Source organism: Stylophora pistillata, chromosome 1, assembly GCF_964205215.1.
Source record: "Stylophora pistillata chromosome 1, jaStyPist1.2, whole genome shotgun sequence".
In the NCBI taxonomy this organism is placed as follows: domain Eukaryota; kingdom Metazoa; phylum Cnidaria; class Anthozoa; order Scleractinia; family Pocilloporidae; genus Stylophora; species Stylophora pistillata.
In genome coordinates, this window is record NC_142519.1 from 12,943,648 (window position 1) to 12,967,650 (window position 24,003).

Genomic DNA, 24,003 nt, shown 5'->3' on the forward strand with positions numbered 1-24,003 from the left:
CCTCTTTGGCTGTATTGTCCGCGCAAAGCGTGGGAATTAAGGCGAGCTCTTCCATGACGTCACGGTCACGCAAACAAGTTCCTGATTATATCTTCTTCCCCTTGCTATTTCCTCTTGCTTCAATTTGTGCATCCATTTTTTTTTTTTTTTTGCTTACAGTAACAGAACAGTGTCGAAATGAATGGGTCAAGGAATCGACATCGAGAAATCAGAAACTTAAGCTTAAAGCAAGAAAAGAGAAATAACATGAGAAAAAGGACTCCTTCTGTAAATTATATAATTTCATCTACAACTAACTTTTTTAATTGCAGTTCAGTTACTTTAGAGACCTAATATCGATTATTACCCGTCAAGCTTTTCAATTTTCACACTGCCGTACCCAAAAGGTTCTAACCAGTTGGCTAGTAAGGCTATGCCGGGCCAGTGGGCGTGACAACTTACAATTGAACGGCTGTGATAAGAAAGGCCGGAGTCTGAGGTTAAGGGAAAGAGTTAAACTAAATCTGAGAGAAGCCTGAAAAAAGGAAGGTACGTTAAAAGGTTTATTACTTATTTTATTCAATGAATATCTCGCTCTAGGAGGCCTTTTAAAGCAACTGGCGGTTTTGTGTGCACCTAATGGTTTTCTGAGCACCACGCCAACCGCCTAAGTCTATATTATCAACCAAATTTCATGTGCACCTGTATTACAAACAGATTTGGAAGGGCAAATCCGGTCTCCCAAAGTTTATTGAGAACTGGCACCGCATCAGATATATTCAGAAATAGCATCAAGAGCTGACGATTAATCAGCAGAGATCGCCGTTATGGTGTAATTTCTGTCAAACACTGTCATCCGTTGACATTTTCCTTTTCGATCATTATTATTACGGTCCTGCGGGAGTTGATATTTAAAAATAATAGATTAAAAATAATAAATTTCTTGTAGATTCCTCAATAACTCATTAGTAGCACGACCATGTGAAGATCATTGCGCCAAAATTAGCCATGATTTTCTAACTTAGGCGAACAAGTACTTGTTGCGGTTGAATTCACAACGATGAAAAGGTGCTAAAAATGCATAAACAACTCTATAAGGTACGCCCTGGCGAAAAAAGCCGTTCTTTTAATCTCGTGCACGCCCTAGTGAAAAAGCCTGAATTTCTTTCATTTAATTAATCTCGCGTAACTTTGCAAGAGAAACTGCATCTGAAATCTTGTTGGATGTTTTTTCACAGGCGTCAAAGAAAACTGTGCCGGAACGGTGTACAAAGGGGAACACAGGTAGTTTCTAAAATAAAACTTAATGACACTGAATCTCAATTCTTGGTTTTCACCCACGTGACTTTCGTCTTGACGACGGTTGCTATCCGCCATGTTGGTGCCCAAACAAATAGTTACAAATGCGCTTAATAGTAAGGTGAACGTGAGATAGTAGAAATGGTTCTTTGTGTAGTTTTCGGCTGTGGCAGTAGAAGCGATCGGGAGAAAGGGATTGGATTTTATCGAATACCATCAGTTATCAAAAATAAGTCTACCTTCGAAAAAGAATTGACAACAGAGAGGAGAGAAAAGTGGATACAAGCGATAAGTCGGGGCGACACAAAAGCAAAAGACGTTCTCAAAAGCGAACGAGTATGCGGCAAGCATTTTGTCTCTGGAAAGCCATCTCCTTACTGGGACAAGCACAATGTAGATTGGGTGCCAACTTTAGAGCTCGGAAAGAAAAGTTATGGCCGTGAGATAGACTATGAAGCGAGAGCAAAGAGGCAAGAAAGAGCGAAGAAAAGAGAGAAACACGCCATCGAGCAACAAGAACACGAAGCGGCAGAGAAGCGTCAGAAACTCATCGAAAGCAGTCTTCCTGTGGCCCAGATCGACTTTAATCAGCCAAGCACCTCCACAGAAGAAGAAAAAACTGGAAACGAAGATGCCTTTTCCGGTGACCTTACGGCATGTGATGAAGGCAGTGAGTCTGATGAAATCAGAACGCAAATTATGAGAGATGCCGAGTGCCAAGCAGACACAGAGCTAAAGGATTCGGAATGCCAAACCACCGAATTAGAATACATGTTTCAAAAAAGCACGTATCGGGCACCGGATAAAGAGTTCTTTGACTCTGACGAGAAGGTTCGCTTCTATACCGGTCTACCTTCCTTGGAAGTGCTAATGGTTGTGTTTGACAATGTAGCTTCACATGTAAAAAGGCCAACTCAGTCACTCGATAGGTTCCAAGAGTTTATTATTGTACTCATGAAACTTAGGCTTAATGTACCGTTACAGGACCTTGCCTACCGTTTTGTTGTATCGATTTCAACTATTTCAAGAATATTTTTCCATTGGATTGTGGTAATGGACAAGAGACTGTTTCCCTTTGTTTACTGGCCAGACAGGCATCAACTTTGGAAGACAATGCCCCAGTGTTTCCAGTATGCCTTTGGCAGGAAAACAACTGTTGTTATCGACTGTTTTGAGGTGTTTATTGAAAGACCATCAAACTTGCTTGCCAGAGCACAGACATTTTCCAGTTATAAACACCACAACACTATCAAGATTCTTGTTGGTATAACCCCCCAAGGAACGATTTCTTTTGTTTCAGAAGCCTGGGGAGGTCGTGTCTCTGATAAATTTGTAACCGAGAACTGTGGTTTTCTGGACAAGCTTCTTCCGGGAGATATGGTGATGGCTGACCGAGGATTTACCGTTAGTGAAAGCATTGGTCTCAAGCAAGCAAGATTGGTAATCCCAGCTTTTACAAAGGGAAAATCTCAGCTGGACCCAGTGGATGTGGAGCAGACTAGAGGAATTGCAAATGTAAGGATCCATGTTGAACGTGTGATTGGATTGCTCAGACGAAAATTTACGATTCTAGAAGGTACCCTGCCAACTGACTATCTTATATCTAATCATGAAAACTCTGATCGCTACACTCCACTGGTGGATCACATGATAAGAGTTTGTGCAGCTCTTGTTAACTTCTGTCCTCCTATTGTACCTTTCGATTAGGCAAACCTCCCATTTCAAATAGTTATGTTGTGTACGATTGAAGATAAATTTAGAAACAAAGACACATGGAACTCTCCAGAAATGTGGATATTCCAATAAATATTTTTAATGTACTTTACCATTTGTTTAATTTGTAAACCTTGGATGTTACAGTGCAATTCAAAAAATGGTGAACAACTGAAATATGCCTGAATTGTTACTGTGCACATTGTTTATTACTTTTTCATCAAACTGTGTTCTATCCAGAATACCCCAATCAGGTTTGTGCCACTTGACTAATACCCACGACTTATTTTGGTGTTCACATTTTTTTCTTAGTTGTACTGTAAATAGTGAAATAATATTGTATCTGATGATCGAGGAATTCTCCATGAGGGTGTCAACAATATACTTCAAACCCTTGATCATTCTTTTAAAAAAAATTTAAAGCCTTGGAAAGAGAAACCAAACCCTTGTTTATGTCCCCTTTTAATTAGATATTGCTTGTTGATTCCTTCCTTTGAAACTGGAGGGTTGTTTGACATTGTCTTTATGTGGGTGTGCCATTGTCGAAATGAGAGGAAAAGAAATGAAACATTGATTTGACTTAATGTTGGCATGCAGATTGGATGAAGAATGCATCCAGCCCTGTAATCTTTAATTTATAATTATGTTAAAACAAGAGATATTTTAGCATTCAATTACCATTGGCTGTTGTGTGTCTTAGTAGGGAAAGCAAAGAATACCATGAAAATTACAACTGAGGTACAAACAACTTTGACTGGCAAGTGTGATTAAAAAAATTGCCCTGCAAAACTTAGTTTTCTTTTATGAACAAAGTAAATGATCTTCTGATGCATGTAATGTACATAGATTGAGAACTGAAATTGATTAAAAACAAAATTACATGGATTTTATCCTTCACTTCAGACTGTATGCATAATCAGTGTACTTAGAATGTAGGGAACAAAGTAAATTTGCCATTACTTAGACATGATGCTAAGTGAGTTCTCATACTTTGAGTATCAAAATTTATGAATGTGGGATCTTCTCCAAAGACCAGGCAGGTGGAAAATGCAATTGCAAAAACCCCACAGTCACTTCCATTTGTTTGCTGCTGCACTGGCATAGGGTTAAGAGCAACCAAACAGCCCCCTAACAAGTCATTCGTTTGTTCTTCAACCTCTTGGGTTAAAACAGAGTCATGATACAGGCTGTCATAAAGATTGACATGTCCCAGCTCACATCCAATTGAGCTTACACACACCCAGTGACTGTGACCAGTGTGCAAAATTTGTATGAATTCACCACTGACAACATCAAAATTTCTAACTGGGCCAAGTGTTGGTCGCTGAAAGCCTTCTATGCTTGAATTCTCACCACGCAGCAAAACTTGAGCTTGGTGAATAATGTCACAGTCTAGCCATCCAGTGGGACTAAGAATTAAATCAAAATGGGAGTCAGTTAGGTTTCCCAGAGGACTAGACTTGTCACTGCTTCCATGAGTGACTTTAATGATAGAAATATCACTTTCCTCTTCACCACTTGAGGAATCTGATGAAGAACAATACTTGGTAAGGGTGGTGGCTGAATGGACAGTGGCAACTTTATTGCATTCAGAACATTTCCAGGTTGTTTGATAATTGTTGGGCATTCTGTTTAAACCGAGGCAGGAAAGGTGGAAAAATTTTCCATTTTCACAGTTGTCTCCATGGCATTCTACAACCTTCTCTGTTGTACTAGGCTTAGTCTTGCAGATGCAGATGCTGTCCAATTTCATAGCTGCCTGAATAGATGCTGTAGGGGGTTGTGCTGATGTCCTGGTACCACCTCTTCTCTTGAACTGGGGAAGTCGAGAGCAGTGAGGGCAATACCAAGTCTTTGGCTTTCTCAAGGCAGTGAGCGAAAGACAGGAAGGGTGAAACCTTTTGTAAGGGCAATTTTTGTTACTGCATGAAATGGTTTCCTCATGTCTGATTTTCCTGCAAAAACAAATACCATCCTTATCTGGTAATTTGGGAGGCACTGTACATCTTCTGGTATACCATCGCCCTAGAATTTCTGGAAGAATACATATTCTCCAAAATGTTTCCAATTTGGGCAGTACAGAGTTCCAATGCTGCACATCTGGATATATGCGCAGCACTATTAAATTCATGCTCTTTTTCTCATCAATGGCACAAACCACAAACTCACAATACTTGATTCCAGGCACAGAGAAAAGCTGCTGCTGCACCTGATAGTAGTAGCTGTGATTTTTTCTAAGCTGTAAATGTCCATTCACTTTTTCTAAGCAGGAATTCTTCTGCTGAGCAAAGTTCTCAAAGTTGCCATGTTTGATTATAATCGGGCACTTCACTTCACCGCATCCAGTGCCACAACAGTCACATGAAACTAAGAAATCAGGAGTGGCATGGAGAAATTCATGTTCTTTGTTAATAAACAAGCCACACTTCTTAACAGTTAAGTTCACATGACCAGTTTTTACAGCAGCTTCGTATGCATTTACAGCATCACTTTCATGCCTCTTACCATGCCTGGTAGCTTTAGTGTTAACTATGTAGAGGCTTGGGTAACAAATTGTGTTAATCAGAGACTGAGAGGGCTGTGCAATGTTTGTGTGAAATGCTGCGTGACTTTCAGACGCACCAATTCTGCCAGCACGATGTCTAAAAAATCCCGACCCACTGGCTTGATCTCTTGTGTTGAGTTCCACTTTGTTTACGTGCTCATCAGAAATATCCAATGTCACTTCAACACATTTTCTTAGTAGTTCTGGATAAGCAAGATCAACATTTCCCGTTTCAAATAGATCGGGAATAATCGGCAGGGAGCGGCTCTCATCGATAAACTGGTCAGCATAGGGATCGATGAAGCTGAGAACAGCAGCTTTAATTTTGCAAGCATTTAGCTTCGCATACACAGCCTGCATTTCTTCTCCTGATAGAGACGCGATGGGCGAACTTAGATCGTCCTTCTCCGCTGAGTTTTTCTGTTGTTCCCCGAAATTTGGGTGCAGGGAGTCGATTATTTGGTCCAGCGTCTTTTTAAGCTTTTTCGCGGACGAAAAGTCGATATCCCGCACCTTCGAGTACGGCACTTCTCTAACATACGTTGGCAGAATCCACGTGCACTTAGTTTGAGTACATGCGAGTTTCCCTTGGATTCTTGTCACTGCTTCGATATAGAAAAGGACACTTGCTACGTGCGAGCAGGATTCAGCAAGGCCTGCCTTGCAGCCTAAGCAATGAGCTGAAAGAATGGTACCATCACTTTCTGCGATGATCCAAATGTCTATCAGAGGATCGTTCATCCGTTGCGAATGTTTCACCTTCGCCACAACAACAATCTTGTTGAGAATCTCTGCTCCTTGAACCGAGTTTACGAAGCCAGACACCACTTGCTTGTACGCTTCAAGACTTTTCAAAGCTTTAAACTGCTTATTTGTATAGTAACTTGTCTCGAGAACTAAATAGGAAAGAAGGTCCGAGACTTCAATCGGGGGCAAACATTCTGAGTGGAACTGCTCCTTTGGAATGGCTGCTGGATCGACACCGACCACAGAAATTTTCTTTAAATATCGCTCTCGAACACGGCTTTCTAGGCCCTCCGCATAGCTCGAAAGCACGGGTATCCTGAGAAGAATATTCTCTTGCGATTCTGGATTTTTTTCGCTTGAAGTATCCATAGAACAAAGTATTTGAAAGAGGGCACTATGGAGATGGCACTATATTTGCATGAAATTTCACACCTGAGTTGAGCACCAACATGGCGGACGATTAATTTGCATAAATGTATGACGTCAGCTGCAAACCAGCAATTGGGCCCCGGGGATACGAATGAGATCGAAGACAGAGATTGATGCCTTTGCTGGTGAGACTCTGTTGATAAAGAAATTTCAAAGAGACCACAAATAAGGAGGATCAGTAAAAAAATCTAAAATTTTTATTTGCAAAGCCGAAAGGCAAATTTGCCCATGGTTTAGGTGCTCTTGATCTGTCAAACAAAGGATCGCCCACGCAGCATGGATTATCAAAGTGATACAACCGCATGCAAATAACAGAGTTCTTTAAGTTTGAAAATGCAAATTCAAAAAGGGTTAAAATAAAGGAATTTAAAAAAGGGGACTGTGAGTCGTTATACCTTCATCTTGAATAGAAACAATTACGGCATACTGTTCTCCGAGGCGATTGATTAAGGAAACTGTACTCTGACAAGAAGAAAATTCAGAGAATAAGCAATTCAGTGCGTTAGCATAAAGCATTGCCGAAGTGCAAAGTGCTGAAAGGTTTTTTACGGCTGATCATTGAATTTAACCCCGGGAGAATAAAGGAGTGGTTACGTGTACTTAATAATTATTATAAATACAAATGTAATGCACTCTGAGTGCACGTGGATATCATGCGAGTAATGTCAGCCAATCATTTTGAGGATTGTCACATTCTAAAGTTAGATTCCAGTCAAAACAAGTTTATATTCTGCTGCGTTTTTACCTAGATGTGACGGCTCATATAACGCAAACGGCTCTTGTCATCAACTCAACCAGCTCTGCCAGCGACTACCAAAATGCCAAGAACGCGCAGAACAACTGCAGCGAATGAAACAAATTCATCATCGAGATCGACATCTCGTCGGGCTCACTCTCCTGCGACAAGTCCAGAGTAAGTAAACAGCGCAATTACTGAATAACACAAATATTTTATAAAAGGAAAAGTGGGTTCTCATGATGATTTTTCTTAACTGATTTTCCTTCTGATGTAATCGCAAAAACTCATATATTTTTTCTGACCTCTGGTATTCCAGTAAACATCGCTAACTGTTTAGCGTGCATAGTCTTGCGAAGTGATTTTTTCACGCTCTCGAATTTTCCGTTCGTTTCCGCATACTCGCTTGATTGTTTTTGTTTTTATTCAAAACTAGATGATTGATCGTTTTTGCTGTCGCTCACGGGCAAGTTTACATATTCTTACAACGGTTTCAGTCGAATAAAAGTTGGAAATCTTGTGCGCGATTTTTCGGCGCGCTGTAGTAAGGGCATTAATTTAGCTACAACTGCATGGCTTCCTTTGGTAAACCCTTCCTTTCAATCCCCTGACAGACGATAGCCCCTACCTATTGAACATGTAGACACAGCGCGTCAGTTGCTTGCAACTAGCCTTTATGGCATCATGTCTCCACTTATTTACAGTATCAATAAATTTTAATAGAAAGCTTTGGATAGGGAAAAATGCCTGCACATGACGGAGGAAAATTGAAGAAGGTACTCGACTACTGCAGTACACAAAGATTCATACCACATATTGACATGTGGAACAAAAGCAATTTGAATATATATAATTTTTTTTGTCTCGCCCACGTGGGACTAAGTGTTTCACCGCAATGAAGCGGATCTAACAATTTAAGTTGTCATGCAAGTCAATGGATTTGTGTCTAGCCTTCTGGTAAACTTTACGGGAAGCTTTTTTCTTTCATGTTTAACAAGTCAAGGATTTAATATCCCGCCCTTGGATTAACTTCATCAATCTAGTATTAGCTAGCGGAAAGAGCGTCTGTGTTGCTGTGGTAACCACGGAGTCAGAAAAATCTCGAATCGAATCACTCGAATTCTTTTCTGTCTGTTCATGCCGCCACTGCATCGATAGTCTAGGCTGTTCACACACCGGCATATATTGATTCTGCGGAACCTTAGGTACTCACATAATCAACATACATATAGAGATGTTAACTAATATCAATATAAATGGGTCTTTTAGCACGTCTTCCCCTTTGCTATCAGTTCACCTGCGCAGCAAACAGTTTTGTGGATGCGCGGGGGGAAATAAAGACGGCGGAGCTGCGAAAACGATCAGCGGTTATTATTATTATCATTATTATTATTATTATTATTATTATTTTTATTTTATTCGCCAACTTATTGTGATACAAAATGAGTTTACAGAGATTTGTTACAATATGGCAGGAAAACCCAAAGAAACCATAGGGCCTATGCAACGTGGGCTTTCCATGATAAATAACGATGAGAAACTAGATATTAGATTAACGGAACAGCAGCGGCAGAGTATAGATGAAACGAAAAAAAAAAAAAAGAAAGGGGAAGGGAGTAGAGGGGAAGGAGCAAGTTAAGAGAGAAGGAATTTCTTTAGATTTTTCTTGAAAGTAGATACACTTGCTGAACTTACAACGTCCGGACTATTCGAGTGAAAAGCGCCTTCAAAAGCGCTCAAAACTCCAGCTTTGCAGGCTGGGTTATTAAGCTTTTTGTTTCTCATTGGTATTCCCTTTGTTTGAGGAAAACAACAAATTAGTACCGCAGTAATACTTGAGTAAAATCGAGTTATCTGATTTTCCCTCCTTGCACAGACCCAAGCGACGAAAAAATGATCAAGAACTTGGGCAAGACTTGCCGTAAGTTGTATCCATTAGCTTTGATGTCCTTAATTTAATTTGCATCAATTCTTTGTTCGCACTTTAACTAATAAACGCAAGGAAAAATAAAATTGGCTCTCAATACAGCGAACGAGATGAAGACGACAAAAAAACTGCACAATAAAGTTGCTTCACATAATGGGAACATTTAGGTTCCTTTACCCTGCTTTGATGCTCATCACTGGTATTTTGAAATATTTTTTCCACGAACTTCGGAATTGCGCATGCACAGGTACGCTTTTTAAGAAGTAGTAAGATATTAAGATTATTATTAAGATATTATAAAGCTGACGTTAATTTCGTAGTCTCTTTAGAAACTCTTTATAGTAGCCAATTCACACTATCAACTTAGACGATAATCCCAAATTATCTTTTATATATCCACTTACCCCCTTTAAAATCAAATGTAGCCAACCACCAATAACTCGAATCCCCCAGCGTTAACTGGACCCTTGCTCTAGCTTAAATCAAAATCAATTTTCCCGGATTTACTCGACACATTTATCATAGAACAAATATATATGAAATACATATATATGAACTGCGGTTATGAAACGTATATGTGCACGATCCTTCGCAGTGAAGCACTATTTAAGCAATAGTGAGAATCAGACCTGAAAAAAATTCAGGCCTGTACGTGATTCGAACCACTGACCTCTGCGATACTAGTGCAGCGCTCTACCAATTGAGCTAACAAGCCAACTGGGAGCAGGCCATCAAATTAATTCGACATAAACCCGTAGATGAAAAATCAAACAACAAATATATATGAAATACATATATATGAACTGCGGTTATGAAACGTTTATGTGCATAAACGTATAAGTTCATATATATGTATTTCATATATATTTGTTGTTTGATTTATCATCTACGGGTTTATGTCGAATTAATTTGATGGCCTGCTCCCAGTTGGCTGGTTAGCTCAATTGGTAGAGCGCTGCACTAGTATCGCAGAGGTCAGTGGTTCGAATCCCGTACAGGCCTGAATTTTTTTCAGGTCTGATTTTCACTATTGCTTAAATAGTGCTTTACTGCGAAGGATCGTGCACATATACATTTATCATAGAGCACATATTTTGCATCGAGAGTGCACTGGATTTAAAGTTGCAGTCTCTTCCGCAAGTTGAAACTTCAAGAAGTCCGTTTTAATTGGTAGTGACTCGAGAAGCCACGCCAAGGCCAAAATGGGTGAGGGTCTGGAAGGAAGGACAAAGCTGACAAGTGACGAGAACTTCAAAGCTTCCAACAAAGCTTTAAGGATCAATAAGAAGAAGCCACCAGGTAGGCTAATACTGGCTAGTTGCACGGAAACCTTTGCAAGTGTAATACGACGATGTCTGTCATTTTTTTTTATATACAACACGTCTGACTTGACATTATGAGGACCCCTAACTGATGTACTTACATTATGAGGACCCCTAACTGATGTACTTACATTATGAGGACCCCTAACTGATGTACTTACATTATGAGGACCCCTAACTGATGTACTTTTGGTAGTCCGTTTAACAATTGATTGATTAATGCTTATAAAATATTGTCTTTTAGCATCCCAGTTGAAGCCAGAGGGAGTGGATTTCCACATAGAAAACAACAGGCTTGCCCACAAAACAGATAGCTATGAGGCAGAACAGCTGATCATCAGAAGGGGACAGAAATTTGACGTCACTGTGACGTTTAACAGAGAATACAAACCTGACATTGACGTCATTCAACTGCAGTTTGTGATTGGTTAGTTTTAAAAGAAACTTCTTGCACATTATGGTGTTGTAATTTTCATTTTTTAAACAATTGCCAAGGATTGCGGATTTGATTCCTACTGTGAAGTGTAAGAGGTAGACAAATTGTGAAAAAGAGACAATGTAAACTGAACGTAGACGCTTGAATGAGGGTTTCAATGGGGTTAACCGTTTGCCGAAAAGAGGATTAATCGCTATGCATAAAATTAACGAATATTAGCCGTCACTCGCAAAAAATGTTAACTTTAAATATTTTTTTCTTCCGAACATAATGAAAATAAATTAACCGTTAGCCGTAATTTGACAAAATAGTCCCTGTTTAAGTGTCAAGTCTCCCCCTCCCCCCCACCATGCAAACGTGGCATAACCGCATAAGACTCTTCTCGATTGTGGAAATCACAACACACTGAGTCACTTCGTAAGGTTAAAAGGGCTATGTTCAGCTCGTCGATCTAAATTCTAATCCCATGGCCTATATAACCAAAGTTGAGTCGAACACCTTCTATTTCATGGAGATGTGGTAATATGTAATGGTACAAACAGGCAAACTAGGTGGGATCACAAGCTGTTGTTCGAGAAATGTTTCGTCCGTCCTTACTTGAAGATTCGGTTCCCAGAAAATGATGGAAATCGAGCCTTGATAATAAAGATAACCTGATATGCCTCCAAATTAAATAGCTCCTCCTACCGCACCACTCTGCTTACGCCCCTTGAACGTGTCGCATTTTCTGTCTGATTTCTTGTTTATATGGTATCTCTAGGTAGTCGTCCCCAAGAAAGCAAGGGCTCCATTGTCCGAGTCGCCATACAGGAGATCCTCACCCCTGCCAAGTGGGGAATGAAAGTAAAGCAAATCAGCGGAAAAACTCTTCAACTTACTGTAATGCCTTCAGCTGAGGCTCTGATTGGTCAGTATGAAGTATTCGTGGAGACAAAAATGACCGATGACGAGAAACCAGTGTTTAAATACAAGGATGACGACACAATCTGCGTCTTGTTTAACGCCTGGTGCAAAGGTAAATATACCGGCACGCATGATGAAAATAAAGTGAAAGACAAAAGTAGTAAAATCGTTATTGATTTGTTTTGGTTGTTTTCTCTTTTTGTATCTTCTTTCTAGTTCCTTTTCGTCTCATTTCTGAGTCTATTTTCATCTCTAACATTAACGAGTTTCTTTATCTTCTCTGTGAATACAATGTACTCCCATCTTTTAAGAAAGAAAGGTTCATTTCTTCTCCACTATTCTATTTCGATACAAGAAATGATCATAATAATGAATTTGTCATTAGGAGTTTCAAATATAATCCAATTTTCTTGTGATCACTTTGTTGACAGAGGACTCCGTATATATGGAAAGTGAAGCTGATCGTGAAGAATATGTCCTAAATGACTTTGGATACATCTGGGTGGGTTCTGCAAAATGGAATCGGGGAATTCCTTGGACGTTCGGCCAGGTAAAAAATAGATGTCGGTGTATTTAATTCCATTTACTTGTTCCTTTCTTTACTTAATTTTTTTTCGATCTTTATTCTCCTTGTTTTCTCATATTACGTTGGTATATAAGTGAGTGTAGCTATCTGCCTCTTTAATGATTAAACAACTTTTATATCTGTTTATTTGTTTATTCTGAAATGTATTGCACTGCAATATCAGTATGTGAATACATGTCAACACTCCGCTCGATTAGGTTATCATAATTACCATTTCTGAATGTTTTCCCCTATTTTTGTCCCATTATTGTTAACTCGTTACACGTGTTTTAATGTTCTTATGACAAGAAAATGTTGTTGAGAAAAGAACTAAACATTGTTTTTCAGTTTGAAGACGTCTCGCTAGAATGTGCATTATGGTTGCTGGACAAAGCAGGACTTTCCGCCACTGTGAGATCCAGTCCAGTCCATATTTCACGAATTATTTCCGCAATGGTTAGTACAGCAATTGCTTTGTAAATACTAATTATCTTTTCAAAGCTACCTGGTTGATTTTTTCCGGAAGTTGTAGTCAGTACTTTCCATAGTAATATCTTTACGATGAATAATGCGATGCTCAAATCATTAAGTTGGAGTCATGTTATAGTCCCTTCACTCGTATGCGTGACCTAGACAAAATTTCTCCCAACACTATTAATGCAATATCAAGCAGACAAGTAATAAGAATAAATATATCTTATTAGACGTTTTGTTATGTAGTATCGCTGAGTATTTTTACGAGTTGTGCCGTATTTTGACGAGCCCGTAGGGAGAGTCGAAATACAAACAACGAGTAAAAACACTCAGCGATACTACATTTCGGCTCCACTACGCAGTACAACATTAATAGAAAAACCATTCGGTTTATTTTGGCTGTTTCGGCCGAGCACCGCACATATAACAATACGTTACACAAAAACTTTTATTACATTCAAACATGTAGTGGAAAAACTAGAACAGAGCTGAGCGACAGTTTACACAGAAAACTGTCAGAATAGAGGCCAGAAAAATCCTGCCGGAAAAACCCCAATAGGGAAAAAGATCCGGCAGGAAATCTGGGTAGGATCCATGGCTCATGCTCTGGAAAGCCCATCCTACGAAGGCTATACGGCTGGAAGGTCTTTGTTCTTATTTACTAAACATGTATTCCAACAAAACACGGAAAACTCTAAATAATATTTGGAAACGTAAGCAAGCTAAGGAAGCCCTTGCGAAACTTGAACTGTCACTGTTAAATCAAATAAATAAATAAATAAATAAATAAAAAAAAACGTGAGCAAGACGAGGAATATTGGCCTAGAATGCTTTCCCACGTGACGAGCATCCCTCTTAAGCTCTCCATTCTACCCATACTTCTATTTATCTGCCCCAGTAACCACTGCTTCCGTGCCGCAGAAATATTAGGGACTTTACGCAGTCAGGACGGCAACGCAACGGAAGACGTCGATTAAAAAATTAGTTTCTACTTTTAGTTAGAATTTCGAAAATGGCTGCATGAGTTTACCGTCTCATAGGGCGCCAGACCTCAAACTCAACATAACGCATACAAGTAGCGTTGAGTTACAAATGTAAATTACAATAAATTGCCGTCGCGGTTTCGCTTCGCAGATGACGTAAATTTTGGTGATTTCACGTTGTTGTTTTACAAAGGACGACTAAGACGTGTACAAAGTTTTAAAACGCATGTGCTGGACTATTGTTCTGCCAATTAGATCTATTGTCTCTCAAAGTTCGCGTTGCCGTAGCCGTCGTGGTTCATTTCCGGCTAATTCGTAACCACTCAAACGCCGGAAATTCCATACAACATGGGTCGCACTTGGCAAAGTTTGGTGTGAAAGTGGTCACTTTGTGTAAAAATCTGTCATCGGGGCACATTTCCTAATGCGACCCTAACTTTTCCAGTTCGCAAAAACTTTGAAAACCGGCCAAAACATCAAAGACGCCGTAGTGCTTGGGTGGGGGAGGCAGATTTCGGAAAACTCGGGCTAAACAATAGCTATCACAGCGGTAACTGTCATCGCTTGTCAGTAAACAGCAAACGACTCGACTGGTCGCGGAACTGACCAGGCATATGGCGCTCGAAATAATCTTCGCTGACGTCGATTTCTCGCTCTCATCATAGCGGCAGTTAAACAGGCGTTAACCCATCTTTCATAGATCATACGAAAGACAAAAAGGTGCTCGTGATTTAACTGAATAAGAAGAATAAGCATCACCGTGATCGTTATTAACAATGCTTCAACGGGACGCATTTTTTTTAACGTTTGTTTTCCTTTTTCAGCTCACTGCTCTCTCCCCTTAACACGTCGATAAACGTGTGTCTGGTTTATCAAAGTGTCGTCACTGACATTTTTTTCACCTAGTGCGACTCTGATAGTTAAAACCAAAAGTTTGCTTTCCGGTTGCGGTTTCAAATTTCTGTGTTTTTTTTTGCAGGCAAAGTTGAAAACTTTGCCCAAGTGCGACCCATACCTTATATGAGATTTATATTCCAACAAGCCAAATTGATATTTCAGTGCGGGCGAATTTCAGTAACGGATATTTCTGGATTACAAATATCTTGTGATATTTGTACTCGTCTCGCGTGTTATTTGTACTTTACGAAGCACAATTGGATAATAAGAAAAAATGGTAAATTGATGAAGAGAATATAAACTAAGTTCATATTCTCTTGGAGTTGATCCAATACCAAATTCTTCAAACTAACATTATAATAATTGTATGGCAGACGGTAAAGAGAATTACAAAGATCTTGGCAGTGAGAGAGTTTGTAACTTCGTCAGTTTGTCCATTGATCTAAGTCACAATTTTGCAACCTGCGGTCATTTGTTATCTGTGAACATCCTATTTACACTTTACCATCCTTGTTATTCTTGACATATACTAATGTCTCAAGTATTTTTTAAAACCAGGTAACGTTTTCACGTTTTTTCTTTAACCAATCTGACTCGACCTTTGAGCCGGGAAACGTAAAATAAGTATACGTATACCTGATAGTTACTGCCGTCTTGGAAAGAAAAGTAAATATCGAAGCTATTGATTTAAAAATCAAGACAAAAGCATGAATATAAAGAGGTCGAGATCCGACGGAGTTTTTTTTTATTTTGAAGGCAAACTACAATGACAGAGATGGTGGAATTTTATTTGGACGCTGGACTGAGACTTATCCCAAGAACTGCACTCCGCCAACCGCTTGGACCGGAAGTACAGCCATTCTGGAAAAATTTATGAAAAAGAAGTTTTATGTGAGATATGGCCAATGTTGGGTGTTCTCAGGATTGGTCACTACACGTAGGTTGAGCGGGATCTGGATGCTTATTATTATTATGATTATTTTTATGAAAAAGAAGTTAATTTGACGACTTGAAAAGCATGAAAAGGATGTCCACTGGTTTATTAAGAGAGTCTCAAAAAATTAGCCTTTGGGTGCAAAATTTGTCAAATTTTAACAGTTAGTCGTAAAAAAAAGTTAACCGTAAACTTTTTCTGTCAAAAATAAAAAATTAACCCTTAGCTGTAAATTCTGGTTGAATTCTCCTAGATACGCAAACTTTGAAGAGCTACACATGCCTTAATAGTTTTATTCGAGTTGAAGGAGATTATACTTAGTTGTATAACAATTTTGTAGACTCTTCACTTTTAAGCACGGCTTTGTTTTATTCTTTCATTTTTTTAGTGCTGCGAGCGTTGGGATTACCCACCCGTAGTGTAACAAACTTTGAATCCGCTCATGACACTGACAGTAGTATGACTATTGACTTTCATTTTGATGAGGAAGGCAATCCATTGGATGACCTCAATGATTCCATCTGGTGAGTGGAAAAACTGCCTGTCCTTCAATCTAAGCTTTTCTGTAATTAATTGGTGTTGAACTCTGCAGCGAGGGTGGCAGGCAGCGGAGTTAATTGATTGTATGATAAATGTTTTTCTTTCCATGGTACTTTCGAGTATTATTGCAAATTAACCAGTTTTGGGCCCGACACAGAATTATCTTAACCCTCGCAGAGCGGCTGTGGTTAAAATTACTCTGAGAAGGGCCCAAAAACATATGTAATGTTTAAGTTTGTAGAAATTTTCACCGGCATAAATGCGAGCTTAAATCGAGAGGTATGAGCTGAAGTTCTGGCTTGGTTCGTCATTATAAGTGTTCTTGGACGCCACAATGCCTTTGACACACAGTGGCCCTCTTACAAATCAGTTGTTTCACAAAATAATTTTTCTCTCTAAATATTCGTGAAAGAGTTGCCCACATGTGTGGGCGTATCTTGAAAACACGCAATGAATGTTTATCAGAGAAAAACTCGCATAAAAATTTCATCTCTTATTTCAGGAATTTCCATGTGTGGAACGAATCATGGTTCAAGCGTCCTGATTTACCAGAAGGACATGATGGATGGCAAGCGCACGATGCCACACCCCAAGAGACAAGTGAAGGTAAATGAAGGTTTTTTTTTTATCATTCCAGGCCTCGATCAGTATAGGAGTACTCTCTATCTTATTCCTTATTGTTTCTTGGGGGTGTTTCCAGTTGCTAGGGCAATTTTTCACACTAGTCTAGTCTTACCGGAAAATTTAGGTATGGCTTTTTCAAAACAGATCACAATGATTAGCTAATAAGAATTTCCTCCGTATACATTGATAATAAACAGCAAGAAATTCAGTTTGAAGCCTTCGATTGTACGCTGCCCTCAACTAATTGTCAGTGGTACATTTTTAAAAGGGGGAGTTCGGGGGGGGGGAGGGGGATAACATCGGGCATGGCAGTTTTCGCCGGAAGTTCTTATATAGGAATAAATCTTTTTTTAAAACCGCCTATCCAGGGAAAGCTAGCTAATTTGCTCTTCAAGAGAAGGCCTTGCTAACACTAAACTCAGTCCTTTTTCAAAAACGCGCTTAAAACTCGTGCTACAAGAGCGCAGTTACTTTGAGGTGTTAAATGCTCTGCTTCCGCTTATACGGCAAAAAAATTAAAAACGACGTTTAAGAAAACGGTAAGCCAACGTAGTTCTCTTTTAATGTTTAACGACGAAAAAAGTTCTTTTCTTTTTCTGTTATTCTTCAAGAACCGTGTTCACGTTATTTCTCCCTTGTAAGAGGATGCGAAGATGCCGTCGAAAAATCCCTCGTGAAACGAGAAAGGATTGCCTTTCGCATTTATTCATTACTACCCAGGCTTTTTCTGGCCTTTCTGGATTAATTCCTGCTACAATTCTTGGCTTAAACTATTGGATTTAATTTCTCCACTCTCGTTCTCCGACAGGTGTTTTCCGTTGCGGTCCTGCCTCTGTAAACGCAGTAAAGAACGGCGAGGTGTATCTCCCTTATGACACAAGCTTCGTTTTTGCTGAGGTGAATGGCGACCGCGTGTACTGGGATGTAGATGATGACGACGGCTCGATGAAGGCTCGTTATGTGGATACTCACAGCATTGGCAAGTTCATCAGTACGAAAGAACCTGGTGAGGGCCCTCGCAGGTTGGACGTCACTTCAAACTACAAACACCCTGAGGGTTAGTGTTGCAGTCTTGTATCTATGTTTAGATTTTACGAAACATTTAGAGCAAGTACTAGTAGGGAAGATTTTTACAGTGGGGGTGTTTCTCGTTAGCGAATTACTGGCACAAGGGGCAAACCAGCTTGAATCATTCTTATACAGTATAAGTTTCCTCTACAAAGAGGGAAGTAAAATGCGTTTAAATGAGTATCTACATCTTGTACTTTGCAATACGGTGTGACAAAACAATAAAACAAACGAGCAAACAGACAAACACTCAGAAAATCTCAGAAATAGTACCTAAAGAGTAGCTTTAACTCAGTTGTAAAATTTTGACAACAAGGAAAACTGGAAACACAATGAGTTAATCACAAAATGTCATTAGAGAGAAAATGCGAAAAAGTGCGTCCATTTTCAACAGAAAAGAAAGCAACCAGTTAATGAACTCGGTAAGATTTCTCTGTTGTTTCTTTAATGCATCATAAAAAGTATAACTTGGCTTAAAATGGATGGTCAAACCGGCCGCGCATTATAAGTTGAAATTCACTCCTGTTGCATATCGTCGTTGATTTTGTTAGGTTCTCAACAAGAGAGAAAAGCTGTCGAGTTTGCCTATAAATTTAGCACCAGAAGAGAGTACGACATTTACAAAGCTGACAAAGAGGACGTGGAATTCAGCCTTGACGTTCTGGATGACATTGCTATCGGTAACAGCTTCGACGTCAAAGTTGTGGCGCGTAACAAATCAGACGAGCAGCGAAATGCCAAAGTTAACATCACTTCTGTCATGGCGTTCTACACCGGAATTCCAGCAAAACCATTGAAAAGAGAAATGAAAACAATTAAAATTGGCCCAGGAGAAGGTACAATTGATGATTACATCGCAATTTTAGGCGGAGATCAGCAAGGTGCTTGCTTACCGCGCCGTATAATTTTTAACAAATCTAAAAATATGAACGTTGTGTTTCTGTTTTAGAGAATGCGGTGATCTTGAAGATTGCAAGTGGAGATTACATGGGTAAGATTGTGGCAGATGGCAGCATCAAGCTGTATATTAAGGGTACGGTTCAGGAAACAGGCCAGTCCTATGCCACCCAGGATGTAGTGGAGTTCAGGAAACCCAAGCTGACAGTCACGGTATGAGACTGATCGTTCAAACCTGACTCAGGTTCAACCCTTTATCTTCAATCAGAGTGAAAATTAGTTGACATATCATGTTTGAAGAGTTCTATTTATGGGAAGAATGACAGTCCTGTTTCTACCACACTCTAAATCATTACATGACAGACCTCCTCTCCCTCATTCAGTGTTCAATAAAAGTTCATGGAATCACGATACAACAATTTTCTTGGGGGAGGGGGCGAATAGGTTAACTTAACGAAGACAAAAAGAGGTAGAATTGATATAATGAGGGTTGAAAAGATCAGTGTGTTAACAATTTTGTCGCCGTTGGTAGATACATTATCCGATAAAGGGCGAAAATCCCTTACCACTCATGGCGTTTCTCCTTAAATGGATAACAAATGTGGAAAAGCTAGAATGAAAATAGTTTACAATTGTGATAGAAGTGAAAGCAAAGTAGGATGCTCTTCGAGCGGATTTGTGATTATGCATGGGGCATCTATGCCTGATATATTGATTGAAGCAGGACTAAATGTATGAGATAAATTTTCTGTTTTTGCCATCAATTCAGCTCGAGATCACTTTACTGTTTCAGTTTACAGCAGATGAAATAACCTTAAAAAAAAAAAAAAAAAAACCAAAAGCATGTTAAACTTTAAGACCTCGCCCCATCATATATCACAACATATAAAGTAACTGTTTTGCGCCGAATATAAGTTACCCGAATTCGAAGGGTTTCTTGGGGGAACGTTAAAACGGGATAATGAATGATAAGCTAAAATTGACAAAGGCGGGCTGTAATGTGGACGGAAGGAGATGGAAAAGGATTATATGTTTCAAAGTGGAAAAATTCAGATCATATTTTCAGAGTGCACATTGAACGTTTGTTATAGAAAATAATAAATTTATTCTTATTTTGTGGTCAAGTCGTTGATTCTCAGTAAACCCATCAAAATCAATCAAAGCAGCGCAAACTGAAAGAACTGCTGGCCAGGAGAGCAATCTGAAAATTTGATCTGTACTTCCACTCTGAAACATACAATCCGTGTCCATCTTCTTAAACCACTGAGAAATTTCATCTTACAAAGCACATGTGATCTGTCTGAAAAAAGTGTATCTCTCCACAATCGGGCCGAACAAACCTTATTCCAATTTTATGCACCGCTGTCCTCAATGTTCTTACGCCCAGATACTCGTTACTCATATTTTTTTTTTCCACCCGCAGGCATCTCCTAAGTCTGTGAAGAGGCGGGAAAAGGTGGAAGTGACAGCGTCATTCAAAAATCTTTTGCCAGTCACTCTGAATGATGGACACTTTCGATTGGAAGGAGCTGGATTGTCACCGAGGTCGACGGTCATTAACATGTGAGTATTGATTTAGTGAGTTGTCGCGCGTGATAATTCGAGAGGTTAAGATATCATAACTGAAAAGCGGACTGCCTCAAGATTGTTAGTGTTGATTCCTTTTCGATACGTATCCCGAAAACATATTCTTGTAATTTTGATTTTGTAAAACCCTTGGCATGCATGCTGCAGATATAACTATTCCTATTTCTCTTTACAGTTGGCTACACCATAACCTTTCTTTCTTTGCCCCTATTTGTTGTTTCCTTGTTTATTCATTCTTGTTACTTTTCTTTGTCAGAGATTCCGTGGCTCCTAAGAAGGAAGCTAAAGTAAGCGCCACCTTTACCGTTACCCGAAGCCGCAAGCGAACCGTTGTTGTCAGTTTCCAGTCGGACCTTTTGGCTGGAGTACGAGGGGAATGTGTTATCAATGTGACTTAACTTAAATTATATTCAAGTTTGCCAGAGTTTCTTGGGTCAAATGGACAAGTGTCATTGTTATACGCATACGTTCTTGTTTCCATTCAACCATTAGGAACAAATTTGACTCAAATCCTTCTATGGTGCAGCGTTTTTTTATTCAGAAAAATGTAATTTGACCCGAACGAGTGATGTGTTGAAATAAAAATACCAAAGACCTGGTTTATCCAAATACATTTGACGAAGTATTCTCGTGTGAACTTCCCCTGACCTTTCCCCTTTTCTTCTTCGTTCATAATTTTAAGATGGCCAACATCCTTCAAAAATGGGCATATCTAAATAGGATTCCTCAATGATAGTCGATGAGCGAGATCCCCGAATATATTGCCCTGCATAGAGATCGGGAACAAAGAATTTATTTTTTTTAGTATAAATCTAACTGTCGTTTTATACGAAACTATCAGTAAGACGTGCTCACATAGCCGTACAATGTTGTGTAACTACTTTACACACTTTCTATCTCGGAATAAATAGCGATAGTGCAGCCAATCAGATTGCAGCATCTGTGATACAACGCTTTTAACTAATTTGAGATATCCGTGTAAAGAGGCTGGGTCACAGGCTTGGTCTTCCAGTAAGAGAAGGGTTGTCGTATTGTCTCGCAGTGTCTTGCTTCCCGGTTTGGGGCCATGGCTGGTTGTCTTATTCTTTGATTTTGGACTCAGGAGTAACAGTTGAATTAGCTTGAATTATGTCGCTCGCCCGAGATCTTATTGCGAGTAAACAGAAAACTCCTAACGTGATCGACAATGATTAAAGTTGAGAAATCTTTATCATTCAAACAGTGGTGTTAGTTACCGACAACAAATACAGCGTTGTTTGTTTCTATGGACCAAAAGAACAAAGGCTTCGTATTGAACGCGACCGTCCTTAAAGAACTGTGTTGCCGTGTTTTATAATTTTGTTTTATCAAATGAGTGGATATTGTAAATTGGCCTACGTAAAGGGTTTCTAGAGCTGTCTTTTCAAGCGTTAGCCCTTCGTCAGAGCGAATGAAGACTTCCATGAAGACTTTGACTACACACACATGGCCCGTATTTAAATGCATGTTCACAAATACATCGAGTACTGAGACATCACTTTTGAAGGAACGTTCAAGGACTCTAAAAGCGTTGTTCGTTTCTGACAGCGAAGGCGTCGTTCGTACCGAACATAATTTCATTAACGTATGCAATTACACAAAAAGGTTTGTTCTAATTTTATGTTTATACATGTGATAAAAAATCGTAAGACATAACTAAGGATTTCGGACCTTTGGTAGCGTGACTTTTATGTTAAAGAAAATGAGAAAGGCCACAAATAAGGAGGATCATTAAGCGAGACAAAAATGTTTGTTTCCGATGTTTTAAAGTAAATATGTTCATAGTTAAAGGTACTCTCGATCAGTAAAACAAAGCCGGAATCGACATAGCGTGAATTATCAATAAGATACAACTGCATAGAAGTTTCCAGATTTCTCAAAGTTTGCCAAAATGCAAATTCAACTAGAAATAACTGGCGAGTTGTTTTAAATAGAAACAATAAGTATATGGTTCTCTGAGGTAATTTATTAAGAGAGAGAGAGACTTTATTTTAAGAGGGTAGCACGTGACAGTAGTTAAACCGATAATCCTGTGGCCCTCTATTAACCCACCCATCTCACCCCAGGGGAGGACATCCATCACACAGTAATCTCGTGCGTGGGAAACTAACGTCTCCTACCCCAACCCTGCAGGAGATGGGACCTCCATTTATTCGTCCCTATCCGAGAAGACTAGAATATCTAACCATTTCTTGATGTCATAGACGGGTAGCAAATTCTTCTCAATTATTTTAAGACCCTGAGTGCTGGTCCGGTAGGGGCTCGAACCCTCGACCTCCGGCACAACAGTCCAACGCTCTATCCATAGAGTTAACCGGGAGGCGGTTAGTGGTAAAATTTTAGTAAAATTTACTACACTTTACTCTGTCAAGAATGAAAATACATAGGAAAAGCAGTCGAGTGTCGAAGTGCAAAGTGATAAAAGGCTTTTTGGTCATTGAATTTTAACTCCGAAACAACGGAAGGGCAACGTATACGTTAAATCATCGTACAAATGTGATGCACACTGAGTGGATATCGCGTGTCAATTCTGGGTTTACCGTTGGTTGAAAGGCCTACATGACTCCGCAGAATGTCCAGTTTTCTCCATATTTTGTTCGATAATTTTTTAGTCTTCTTCTTACCCCTTAAGTGTAAGGTATCGACAAACATGGCTATCGGTACAGTGAATGCAATGTAGACGACAAAAAAACAGCACATTAACACTGCTTTGCAGCATGAGAACATTTCGATCTCTTTACCCTGATCTGGTTATCAACAAAATTACTTCAATTAAGTTTTCCGCGAACTTTATCGATAAGCATTACCATTACTAACGTTATACATTTAATTGTGAACAAAAGCAGGTTCGCATAAGTTAGCCTTTGACGAAGGGCTGACTCTCGATCTCGAGACTTCAATTTGAGAGTCTCTTTGAAGTGGCCATTTCACATTATCAATTCAGTTGATAAAAACCAAGTTATCTTTTAATAACACCCACCCACCCACCCACCCTTCCACATTGACGCAACATCACAGTTTCTTTAGAAATTTACCCCCTTTCTAAATCGAATCATCTTTAACTCGAACCTTGGCTAACTCAGAACGAAAACCAATTTCCCCTGGATTTACTTCCCGCATTTATCGTAAAGCGCATATTTTGCGACCGAGGGTGAAGCAGTGTACTAGATTTAAAACTGCTAGTCTTTGCTGTAAAATTAAACTCCAAAAAGCTGTTCTAACTTTTAGGTATTCAAGAAGCCCTAGGACCTTGGACCTTGATCGAAACCTGCCCCAGCCATCGCTAACTATTGTGTTTCCTCTTCTTTTACAAAACTGTCCTTTTTATTCATTTATTCATTTATTTATATACTTTTTAAGATAGGGGAGTGCCTCGCATG

General features: G+C 39.4%; 3 protein-coding genes across 3 annotated transcripts; 2 read left to right on the forward strand and 1 right to left on the reverse strand.

Moving 5' to 3' along the window:
- Positions 1–1,323: 1,323 nt before the first annotated feature.
- On the forward strand, positions 1,324–3,893 carry LOC111343591 (uncharacterized). Its single transcript, XM_022950774.2, has one exon. It carries the CDS (start codon positions 1,420–1,422, stop codon positions 2,983–2,985), a length of 1,566 nt encoding a protein of 521 aa, XP_022806509.2. The 5' UTR covers positions 1,324–1,419; the 3' UTR covers positions 2,986–3,893.
- Positions 3,070–6,862, reverse strand: LOC148741282 (uncharacterized). Its single transcript, XM_088737924.1, has one exon. It carries the CDS (start codon positions 6,650–6,652, stop codon positions 3,917–3,919), a length of 2,736 nt encoding a protein of 911 aa, XP_088594050.1. The 5' UTR covers positions 6,653–6,862; the 3' UTR covers positions 3,070–3,916.
- Positions 6,863–7,445: 583 nt separating this feature from the next.
- Positions 7,446–21,218, forward strand: LOC111323833 (protein-glutamine gamma-glutamyltransferase K-like). The gene is made up of 15 exons (XM_022927272.2): positions 7,446–7,625; positions 9,325–9,369; positions 10,550–10,674; positions 10,942–11,124; positions 11,894–12,148; positions 12,468–12,586; positions 12,950–13,057; positions 15,712–15,892; positions 16,278–16,413; positions 16,932–17,035; positions 17,862–18,110; positions 18,673–18,957; positions 19,071–19,231; positions 20,442–20,581; positions 20,862–21,218. The coding sequence occupies exons 1-15, from the start codon at positions 7,531–7,533 to the stop codon at positions 21,001–21,003; spliced, it is 2,328 nt and encodes a 775-aa protein (XP_022783007.2). The 5' UTR covers positions 7,446–7,530; the 3' UTR covers positions 21,004–21,218.
- The last annotated feature ends 2,785 nt before the right edge of the window (positions 21,219–24,003 follow it).

Bases quoted from the DNA above. Each gene is read 5' to 3' on its own strand.
- LOC111343591 (XM_022950774.2), top strand. From the start codon at position 1,420: ATGGTTCTTTGTGTAGTTTTCGGCTGTGGCAGTAGAAGCGATCGGGAG.
- LOC148741282 (XM_088737924.1), bottom strand. From the start codon at position 6,652: ATGGATACTTCAAGCGAAAAAAATCCAGAATCGCAAGAGAATATTCTT.
- LOC111323833 (XM_022927272.2), top strand. From the start codon at position 7,531: ATGCCAAGAACGCGCAGAACAACTGCAGCGAATGAAACAAATTCATCA. The intron at 9,370-10,549 runs GTAAGTTGTATC...TTTAATTGGTAG, and splicing joins GAACTTGGGCAAGACTTGCC to TGACTCGAGAAGCCACGCCA. The intron at 10,675-10,941 runs GTAGGCTAATAC...ATTGTCTTTTAG, and splicing joins CAATAAGAAGAAGCCACCAG to CATCCCAGTTGAAGCCAGAG.